The sequence below is a fragment of the Lytechinus pictus genome, chromosome 11 (genome assembly GCF_037042905.1).
Source record: "Lytechinus pictus isolate F3 Inbred chromosome 11, Lp3.0, whole genome shotgun sequence".
Taxonomy (NCBI): Eukaryota; Metazoa; Echinodermata; class Echinoidea; order Temnopleuroida; family Toxopneustidae; genus Lytechinus; species Lytechinus pictus.
The window spans coordinates 11,153,883-11,166,038 of NC_087255.1; the positions used below are offsets into that span (position 1 = coordinate 11,153,883).

At 36.2% G+C, this 12,156-nt stretch overlaps 1 protein-coding gene across 1 annotated transcript; it reads right to left on the minus strand.

Moving 5' to 3' along the window:
* Positions 1–5,598: 5,598 nt before the first annotated feature.
* Positions 5,599–11,953, minus strand: LOC135155932 (uncharacterized). Its single transcript, XM_064106461.1, has 5 exons — positions 11,855–11,953; positions 10,631–10,758; positions 9,783–9,950; positions 8,863–8,976; positions 5,599–5,876 (listed from the first exon to the last, which is right to left on the minus strand). The coding sequence occupies exons 2-4, from the start codon at positions 10,737–10,739 to the stop codon at positions 8,867–8,869; spliced, it is 387 nt and encodes a 128-aa protein (XP_063962531.1). The 5' UTR covers positions 10,740–10,758; positions 11,855–11,953; the 3' UTR covers positions 5,599–5,876; positions 8,863–8,866.
* Positions 11,954–12,156: the final 203 nt, after the last annotated feature.

Sequence of the window (12,156 nt, forward strand, 5' to 3'; positions counted from 1 at the left end):
GTATTTACGAAAGTGGTTTTTTTTATCAAAGCAAAATGAAAGTAATTCGATCTTGGCCTCTAGTGCATATTTACATGAGTTTTTGAGAATAGGCCTATCTGAAATAAGGAAATGTTACTTTTGACCATTGTAATACGACAAAACCAACACTTGAAGTCGCTCAAGTAAAATTTGAGATTTTTTTACCTAAAAAAAAACACATCCTAAGCTGTGAAATAATATAAAACTTGAAAAAAAGTCAACAATATAAAAACCAAAACAAGTGAAACAAATACTTGGTTTAATGTAGCAGAAATTCAGTGAGAGGTTTTATGAATTAGGGAGAACTATTCTAAACACAAGGTTTAAAGTTTGGGGTTCGTTTTTAAAGCATGAGATGTGCACTCTGCAATGCAGTATCAATATAGGTGTCCCCCAGGGGTCTGTACTGGGGCCTTTACTTTTTCTTTTGCATATCAACGACATCCAATTTGTAAGCAAAATGTTTCATGCTATTATTTATGCCGATGATACCAACCTTTTTTGTCTGGGGAAAAAAGTGATTTTTGTGTAACACAGCAAATTCCGAATTAGTAAAGTTTTCTGAATGGTTTGCATTAAACAAGTTGAAAATCAACGTCACTAAGACATGTTGTATGCTTTTTAAACCAAGGAATAGACAAATCAAGTTTTCTGATATCGAATTATTTATTGACAATTGTATTCCATTAGTACATTCCACTCATTTCTTGGGAGTCGTTATTGATGACAAATTAACTTGGAAAAATCATATTAGTTACATTTCTAACAAAATATCAAGGGTTATTGGTGCAATAAGTAGAATGAAGAAGGTCTTACCTCATAACATTCTATTGTCCATTTATCAATCTTTAATAGGATCTCATTTGATGTTCCTCAACACATCTCAATAGACTCTTTTTGTTGCAGAAACGGGTAATACGCGTCATCACAGACTCATGCAGCTCCCTTTTCACATACCAATCCTTTATATTTCAAATTTAGACAACTGAAAATTTAGGATATTCATAAATTACAAGTTGCAATCTTTATGTTTTCTTATTTACACAATATTACCTAAATTTTTAAATGATTGTTTTCAAGAGAATAATTTAACTGTTCCTTACACAACCAGGCAGTCAAATCACATCCGTGTCCCTAAATTAAAATATGAGTTTTCTCGGTCCACAATTATTTTAATTTGTCCAAAGCTATGGAACTTTTTAGATCGCGATATGAAGAGTTGCCCTACATTGTCTAGGTTTAAGAAGCTGTATATAAATAATCTAATTATTTCTTATACTCCCTGATTTTACTTCTATCTTTAATTTTTGAATGACTTTATTGCTTTATGTTTGTTTATTTGCCTGTTTGTTTATGATCAGTCATATGTTATCTTTATATGTTGGGGGCCAGCCCTTGATAGGCCCCGGGCCTTTGTTTGCAGAGGCGTCGATGAAAATATTGGGGGACAAACATATCGTTTTGCCCCCCCCCCCCCAATAAATTCCGGATGTGCAAAAATAAAATAAGATTGTAATGTTCAGCAAGCGAGATTGAGATACACAACTCGTTCTCTATTTCAAATCGTGCTCAAAATGTCCGCTTTTCAGATTGGAATACAAAAATTTTCAGCTCGCGCTTCGCGCTCGCATCATTTCTGTAGCAAAAACCCATACTTTTCATGATTAAATAGGTGAATAGAATGTCCCGGTTTCAGTTCTAACCCCCAAAATAACTCACGCTTCGATTTGCAATAATCTTTAGTTGGATATATATCTTGTTCTTTATAAAAAAAACCGTCCATTAAACTGTCATTTTTTTTCAGATCGAAATATCAAAATTAGATGCGAGCTTTTAGAGAGAGATTTGTTCTTTTAGATACCAATCTTAATCATTGGTACCAAAAATGCTTAGAATATCAAGCCTATGTGTATGTGTGGGGGGGTGGTGTTTTGTACGATCGAGCGCCTTTGGAACGTTGATTCATGATTTTGCCCCCCCCCCCCCCCATCTGAAAAATGGATCGACGCCCCTGTTTGTTTGTCCCTCCACTTCTTAATATTCTGTTAATGCTCCGTACTTACTGGGTACTTTGTATCAAGTAAGTCTATGTATTGTATTATTCATTGTTCTTTGAATTACTTTGTGCAATTTTGATGTAAGTTTTATTATGTGGAAAAAATGAATTTAATTAAATTGAAATTTTGACAGTATGAAAAAGGATTATCATTGCATTTTCCTTTGGGAGGGGATGACTGGAGGCGGAGCCATCCCCCCCCCCCCCCCGCGTTATAGAACCTGCCCGCCCCTCTCTCTCCTCGATCGTTTGCCCCCTCTCTCTCTCTTTCTCTCTTTCAGTATGTCTGATTGCCTCTCTCTCCCATCCCTTCTTCCACACAATTCCTATTTTCGATAGTTGCTATTTATTGGTACCCGGTAGTACAATTTGTATAATTCTCGCTGTTTTTCTTCGCTTTTACTTTCGTTCTCTCTGCTACGCTCCCTCTTCTGTTTAACTTTCCCGCAGTGGCGGATCCAGGAAGCGTAGATACGTCCCAGGGGCGTAGATACGGGGGCCCTTGGGGACACGTACCCCCCCCCCCCCCCTCTGGAGCAAAAAAAGGGGGAGAAAGAAACAAAACAAAAAAAGAAGGGGAAATATAGAAAGAAAAAGAAGAGGGAAATAAGAGGAGAAAGACGAGTGAATAAGGTGAGGGGAAGAAAAAAAAATCTTTCATGCCTTTATATAAAATTTTCGCTGGCGCTTCGCGCTCGCATTGCCTGTACGTGCGCTTAGATTTATATCTTGCTCAATAGGCTGATATGGAGCTTAAAATATCAAGTTTTGAAGTCAATACACAAAAGACATTTCAGCTCGGACATCGAACTTTCATTATTTTTTTAATACAAATTAATTTCCTAAGTGCTCTGTAAAATGTCCGTTTTATGGATTAAATATCAACATTTTCCACGCTCTCATTAAGCATATTAGATTAATATATAAGAAAATAACATTTTAATAAATTCCTAATAACTAAATTGCCCCTTTTTCAGAACAAAAAATCAACAAGTTTCATCTCGCGCTTAGGAATAATAAAAAGATAGTCCTCATTTTCATATGATGAAAAAATGTCCTTCAAATTTCCCGGTCCTAGGTCAAAAATGATAAAAAAAATATCAGCTCGCGCTTCGCGCCCGCTTCATTTGTTAAGTGCGATCCACATCCACTTCACAATTTTCCTACACAATGTTTGAAATAGTGCTTAAATTGACCATTTTTCAGATTGGAATATTCATGTTTTCAGCTCGCGCTTCGAGCTGGCATTATTGATCTTCATTATAAAAAAAAAAATGTATACAGAATGCCTAGATTCTAGGTTTAAATCTAAAACAGGCGCGCGCATGTTTACTGATGTGCCCAGCTTGTTTTTTATTTAAAATATGCTTAGATTATCCAGTTTCAGATCAGAATATCAATAATTTTCTGATCGGAATATGAATGTTTTCAGCTCGCACTTCGAGCTGGAATTATTGGTCTTCATTATTAAGTAATGTCGCATCATTAATGTAGCAAGATACTCATTTTGCCATCCTATTCATGATTTACAAAACATGAACAGAGCGTCCCGTTGTTGGGTCTAAATTCTCAATTTTCTTCCGCTCGCGCGTCGCGCTCGCATGAATTGTTTAGTTACATACATTTTCATTTCATGATTACAAATAGTGCTTAGAATGACAATTTCTTTTTAATATGTCGGAATGTCCAAAATTTTCAGCTCGCGCTTCGCGCTAGCATTATTTAATTGCTGAAATATGTATCGTCTTCAGAAACTGTAATTATCTAGTTATACGCATTGTTTAGGACAACAAACATTGCCCAGGATCACAAACATTTCCCAGAATGTTAAATTTTCAGGACAAAATACATGAAAGTAAAAAAAAAAATAACTCGCGCTTCGCGCTAGCACTTTTTACATAGGGCTTATGAGATTATTTCACATTTATGCTGTTTTATAAGTCTTGAATAGAGATAAGATGTGACTGGGAGGACTATACCCTTTAGACAAACAAAAATAAACTTTGAACGGCCGATGGGGGGGGGGGTAATTTGTTGCCCCCCCCCATGAAAAAGCAAAGACCCCCAGTACCCCCAGGAAAAAATCCTAGCTATGCCACTGCCATGCCCCCCCCCCTTGATAGCCAGAATCAACATTTGTAACGTAAATATAACGTTTTTACTCATGTGTGCCCCCTCCCCTTTGAAAGTAAGGACTCTTTTTTTTAGCTTGTCAAATTTTTCGCGGACGAAATGGCGTTCAATTTTAGGTGAAAACCCTTTTTTGAGGGGGGGGGGGAAGGCTTGTCAAATTTTCATCCGGAAAATGTGCCCTTCCCCCCCCCCCTTTGAAAAAAATCTGAATCCGCCCCTGTTTCTCCGTGCGCTACTCATTCCCCTTTAACACACAATATCCTTTCTAAATCTCACCCTCTTTCTCAAGTTTCTCTATGTTTTATTCCCTCCTCCCCTATCATGCCTATCTAGCTCTTTCCGGCGTTATCACACAGACACGTTAAGTTTTATAGTGGCAACCCCTGCAACCTTCTTAAATTGTTAGGGCATATTTTATAGAAAATACAACCTTTTTCATATTTTTACAAATTAAATATTTTGATATGTACTGTATTTTTTTATTGTTTGATATTTGAAAAGCTGCAGAAAGAATAAACAGTGATAAATGAAAATGAAAATCATTCAATATGTCTACGCCTGTGAAAGTCACAGCCTCTCTTTCCACTCTGTCTGTGCATGGCAAACAATACCTTAAAATGCTCATATACCATAATTTTACTCTCTCCTCCCCTTTCTCTTTTTCTTTCATTTTTCATATTTATGCCTCTGTCTATCCCTCAGTTTCTTACAATGGGCGTTACTAATTTCAAAATATGTTTATTCATGTCATTCTTAACCCGAACTACCCCACCTCTCCCCCCCCCCTTTTTCTCTCTCTCAATCCTCCCTCCCTCTCTCTACATAATTTCCTTACCGCATCCGTCTCTATAAAAATTATTTATTTCAATTATCTTTACTCAATCAAGAAAAAAAAAATGTTTTTTTCTGATTCAAGTATTCGAATTCTCTTTAGATTTAATTATTTTTCCTCATGGGGGATCCAACTTGATATAGTAAGGTTTTATTTTTTTTATCTGTACAATGTCGAGGACCCCACTAGAAATAATTATATAAGATTTATAGCTTTCGTGTGTTGCCCTGTCTAAGTCTATTCTAATTTTAACATATACTATTGTAGACATGTTTTGGTGACTTGGCAAATCAAATTAATCAATCAATCGACCAATACTAATCAACCAATATTGACCAATCAATCAATCAATAAAAATAAAACAATCATTCAATAAATCAACCAACCAATCAACTAACCAATAAATCAACCAATCGACCAATTAATCAATGAATCATCCAAGCACCCAATTAACCAATCAATCAATCAATCAATCAATCAATCAATCAATCAATCAATCAATCAACCAACCAATCAATCAATATTTAATCGAACAAAAAAGTCGCTGCGATTAAAATATATTTTAAACTTTCATTGAAACGACTTTAATCCAGTCTAGTACTAATTCAAACATTATCCCGCAATGAAGATTGAAAAATAATTCATGAGCAAAATTAGTTATCTTTGCAAGATTTGTTGTGCAATGAACGAAGTGAGAACCAACTTATATCGGTTTTCCAGCGGATGAAATAAAATCGGCATTATGAATAAAAACATATTTTAAATATTGAAAAAAAAAACATTCAAGCTCCGTCGATTTCTTCCAATTGTCCTTGCCCATTTACGTTGTACAACCTGGAAGTATAGATGGAAATAAATATCATTAGTATAATCTCATGTGTCGTTATGAAGGTATTCCTAGACAGAATAGATTATGTAATCTTTGTAACCTGGGTAAGATTGTTGATGAATTTCATTATTTATTTGAGTGTTCTTACTTCAAATTAGACAGAAGCAAATATATTCCCTCTCAGTTTGCCTAACATCCAAACACTTTAAAAATGCATAGCCTATTTAATACTAAAATTCCCAAAACACTGTCAAAACTTGCCAAGTTTGTTAATATAATTATGACACAGTTTCGTAAATAAGTACCAAATGTATATACCTGTATATTAATATGTTATTATATCCTTTTTCTATCTCTTTTTGTAATTAATGTGTTTAAAAACAGTATTATCTTTTGCATTCACCTTTTTGCCATCTTGTTATAGCTTTTTATATTTATTCAGGTTTTGTTATGTATGTATGTATGTATGTATGTATACTATGTATGAATGTATGATGTTTGTATAACTATGTATATTCTCATACTCCGAAAGGGGTCGACAGAATAAAGTTTCAGTTTCAGTTTCAGTTTCAGTTTCAGTCCGTATTCTGAAGTCGGGTTTAACTTAAGCTCAGGTTTAAAGTTGTGGTTTAAGTATGTGAAGCCAAAGGTATCAACATTTTTTTTTATTAAGTTGTATGTTTCTTATGTTTACTGTGCTCTTTCCGGATTCATCGATGGTGAAAACAATCATCTATTTATACTTCCTAGACAATTATGAATGATTTGAGAGCCAAATGAGCTGAAATAAGAAATCTCTACTATTAATGATTTATGTACCAATCGGCTAACCATACTTAAACCACAACTTTAAACCAGAGTTTAATTTAAACCTGCTATCAGAATACGGGCCAATATGTTTAGTTCATTTCAAATAACCTTCATCTATTTACAGTATATGGGTATCTGTCATAGAATGGACAGCCCTTTCAACCGGTCTGAGATTTACCGGGGGGGGGGGGGCACTTACATTGACGAGTGGATACCATGCGCGACCAAAAAACACGTAAAAAGGATGTCTTTTTCAAGATAGGGCACGTTACGTACGTAACGTGATAAGGGTGTCAAAAACACCAAAATAGTGAAAAAAGGGTATCTATTTCGCTAGGAAAGTTACGTGCTTAGGGTCAAATTTCTGGGGATGATAAAACAAAATTCAAATGTTTTTAAAAGGATGTCCTTTTTGCCCCAACACTACGTTTTTAGAGTCAGATTTGCGCGAGGTGTGGAAGGTGGGGTCGTACTAAACCAAATGATGTGTAAAGGTAAAACCGACGACCGAAGGACCCGTGACATAACAATAAACTATGGCTGTACTTGTTTAGGGGTTCATTTTCAGGGAATACTTGCCAAGAGTATCGTTCTGTTTCCAATACTTGTTAAGGGTAGGGTTTTACACGCCAATACTTGTTAAGGGGTGCATTTTCAGTATATGGAAAATACGTGTTTAGTGTGCTTTTCGAGACCCAATGGTCGCGCATGGTAACCACTCGTGAATGGAAGTGCCCCCCCCCCCCCGGGAGATTTAAATGGGTCAACAAACATGACATATCGACAAATATTTTGAAATAGGATAGGCCTACACTGAAACAAGAGCAATAATATAACTGGAAATACTAATGATGATACTAATGATGATAGTGACCGCGATGATAATGATAGTGATGATTATAGAACCTAATAGTAACACACGAACCATGACTATGAGGATAATAATGATTATAGAAATAATAAGGATTATGAAAAAACAATGAAATTAATAATGATATAATAATTATAATAATATTTATAATACTAATAAAAATTTCAATAATAATGGTGATAATGATAATGTTAATATTATCAATAATAACAATAATAATAATAATAATAATAATAATAATAATAATAACATCAATAAAAGTTATGGTCATAATGACGATGATTACAATAATATCGATTACCATTGGCATTATCGTCATCATTATTTTCCTTTCTCTCTTTTATATCATAAATTTCATTCAGTTTCAATCACTGGCGGATCCAGGGGGAATGTAAAAATGCCGTTAAAACAGAAGTGTCCCCCCCCCCCCTTTGAAAGTGAAGACATTTTTTTTGTCAAACTTTTCCTCGGGAAAATGTGCTCTCGGGAAAATCCTGGATCCGCCCCGTATCATTGAGCGATGGATTGTGAATTTTCTGCATTATTTATTATTAAAATGTGCTCTTGTGAATAATATGGCGAATGTTTAAATTTTTGTTACGAATAATTATCCACAGGTATGAATATTTAAAAGCACTGATTTTTATACAATTTTCTGTCTTACGAATAATTATTTGTCTTTGTGAAGAGCGTTTATGTTGATTTATATTGTAACATTTTGCAATGCACCATACTCGTATGATTTGAACTGAATTAATTTAATAAATACTATTACCAACAAAGAAATATCATAATCACAATATTGATGGTACAGTATTTTCTATGATCATGATCATCAGCAATATTCAACATACTTTCTCCTTCATCATAAATGGAAATGCGACACTGGATTTTTTGGTTTATTTTCATTTGGTCCAATGTCAATTCGTCCAATCGCCAACTATATAGTCTACTATCATTTTGTCTACCGTCAGTTCGTCCAATATCCGGTCTAACTGCCATTTCGTCTAATAACCAGTTGGTCCAATAGCCATTTAGTCCATATACCATTTGGTATAATTAGAGTGTTGATTGGGCAAAGTGAATGAAAATAAAACGAATATTAGACCAAATGGTTATGAGACGTAATGGTCATAGACCAACTGGTGATTAGACGAAGTGATGATTGGACCAAATAGTTATTGGACCAAATGGTTGTTAGTCGAAATGTTGATAGACGGAATGGCATTAGACTAAATGAAGGTAGACCATTGTGGAGAGTGGACGAGTTGGTAGAAGACGAGTTGGCAATTTACCGATTTTTTACTCACCTTTCTAACCGACGAGTCTGCAGGCACTCTTAAGATTCTTGTATCCTTGGTAGGCAGCTGCTGCCTGCTCCTCATCAATCTCCTCATTGCGAAGGGCAGCATCCCGGAGCCTCACTAAAGTGATAACAAGACGAAGTTATATTGTACTTTAGTGACTGATTAGGTTGAACTAAGGAAAGGCATACTGTAAATAAAATAGAACCCAACTCCTCTTGAAGCAAAATATTTTAAAGTATTAACATGATAGTCATTCATCAAGAACAATATTGACCCCCCCCCCTCCATCGGTGAGAAGAACTGACATTTGAAGCAATAGTTCCCACGCACAATCCCACCCGCACACACACACACCCATGCACATTTTTTTCTTTTTAAATTTGTTTCTCTGGAAAAACATGATGGAGAATCAATCATACATGATAATTAAAGAAGATGAAGAGCATCAAATCATACATAAATTCCAACACACATATACACACACGAACGCATACGACAACACCCCCACACAGGGGCGTAGCTACGGAGGGCCTGGGGGCACGTGCCCCCCCCCCCCCCCCCGAACAAAAGTTGGCGGAGCAAAAAAAAGGGGGAAAAAAGAAAAAAGGAAAAGTTAGAAGGAAAAAGAAGAAGAGGAAAATCAGAGGAGGAAGACGAGTGAATAAAATAAGGTGAGGGGAAGACTTGCAACAACAAAAATTTCATGTCACTATATAAAATTTTCGCTCGCGCTTCGCGCTCGCACTTTTATATAGGGCTTATGAGATTATTTCATATTTATGTTGTTTTATAAAAATAAAGCAAGAATTGACTGTGAGGACTACCCCTTCAAACAAACAAAAATCCTAGCTACGCCACTGCCCCCACACACCAACGGCCTACACACACCCACCCTCATGCACCTATAAACACAAGCTACTTACTTAATTCATCTCCTGGCAGCCCGTTCACGACACCACACCCCTTCTGGACCGCATGTCCAACGTTACGGGCTGCATGCGATACAGCGTGCGAGACTTTATGGGCTGCTCTGGAAAACCAGCTAGAAGCCAAGACGTCTCCCAAGGCTCCCAAGGTTTCCTCATCAAGATCTGGAAATAAATTGCAGCATATGAGAAAAAAAGGTTTGTGTGTTTAACTAGTGGGGACAAATATATAGTTAATATTTTTTTTAAGATCCGCATGATATTTCATCGCGATGCTTCAAATTAAAAACAAAGTTTCTAGAAACCCTAACGGGTTACGGTTTCGCCATTAGAATGTCCCTTTGAATTAGATAATGATAATGATGAATGAAACTGTGGAATGAACTCTTCATGATATCATTTTCAGGGGCGGATCCAGCCAGAATTTTCCAAAGGGAAAAGGCACATTTTTTCCGAGGAAAATTTGACAAGAACTTAGGTCCTCATTTGTGTATGAACGACATATTCCCGTTCAAAAGATATGCTGTAACTTTCAAAAAGGGGGCACATTTGTGTAATTAAGAACAGGATATTTACATTAAAATAAAGGGGAGGGGGCACGGACCGGATGTGCCCCCCCCCCCCCTGAATCCGCCACTGGTCACTTTGGGTAATTGCATTTGGTTGCATAATTAAGATAAACACCCAAGAAGCATCTCATGCCAAGAAGAAAATAAAATTGTCAGTGACTTTCCCCGACTTTTTTTTAAATTCATTCAATCAAATACAATGATTTGCGGTAGCTTATAACAACCGTATGTGACAGGAACGACAATTTCGACGACCCCTGTCTTTCTTGAACTCACCGAGTTGGAGATCCCCTTGGTCATCAAAGTACTGGTCCAAGCTGGCCGCAGTCACGTGACTGACCACGAGGCCAAGAACAAGCAGGGAAGCGAATATTGTCACTTTCATTTTTAGAAAATAAAATGATCTGCGACAAAATAAAAGAAGACAAAGCCCTTTTTAGTTATAATTAGAAGAATAACAACCACAACAACATCAACAAAAATGGGGATACCGATGAAAATGATATATACACTCTAAAAAAAGGTTTACCAAATATTGGGTAAAATGGGAACATATATGTTGGTTGGGTTAAAAGATACTAAATATTTTGTAAACTTGATTTTACGCATTGTTGCGTTAAATTTTACCCCTTAAACATGCATTTTGCTCAATATGGGGTAAAATTTTACTCAGTTTTTTTAGAGTGTAGGCTTAAGTAGCAACAATTCAATAACAATAGTAATAATGTTTTGATTCAGTGGAACAAATCTTAGTTAGGTAATTCTTTCCCACCAAATTAGTTTTTTTTTTTTTCGACGAGATTTTTTTTTTTACAGTGACATGGTAGAAGTGATGAGTGTAGATGAAAGTCTGCTATAACGCACAATTATTTCAAGACCGAATGGGTATTATTATGCATTCAATGAATAATTCAGGGTCCCTACCCCTTTACCTCACCTGGGTCGAGCGCGGTACACTTCTTGCTGAAGGAAATAAACGGTGTAAAGGATCTGAACCTATCCCACCTGACCAAGGCGCAAGATAAGTTAGCAACCATAGCATCATAACTATACTATTTTATAAGCAAACACCATGGATATAATGTCTTTGATCTAAACCAAGAACCATATTGATGAGTTACAGTTCATGAAGATGAATTTCTATGACATACTTACCTACACTATAAGGTACACTAAAAAGTGGACTGATAGTTTGTTTCTAAGATGTTAATTCCTTTTTGTTATAGCAACTTTTGACACAGAATATTCATGAGGTGCCGATTATATAGATGCCTATTCAGTGGCTCAATAGTTTTTTTTATCCCGCAGAGCCATTAATAGAGGCTCTGTTATCCCGGCTTGGTGCATTAACTTAAGGAATTATTCCTGCCGGGTACCCATTCACCACACCTGGTTTCCAAGATCAGAGAATTTAATGAAGGGAAAATCTAACCCTTTAACTGAAAAATACTTAAAATCTACTGCTTGCTTTTCTGGGACACCCGGGTATATATTACTTACCGATGCAGAAGCGATGAGGTGATTCGGATGTTTCAGAAGTTTTGCGAGCTCAGGGAGTGATGCTAGAAGTTCTCTCTCTTAGCACGATACTACCTTGAGAGTTGGTGGTCCAGTATTTATACTCTTTTCTAACCTTCTCCTTCTACTAAAGACAACACAGGCGTGAAAACATGCAATGGCCTGCCGTATGGCCAGGAATTGATATTCTAGCTATATATCCTGGATGCAATACGGTCGTGATTGGTTATCCTGATACATCAAATCAATGGTACTTTTGACAAAGGTCCAAGGACCTTCAAGAA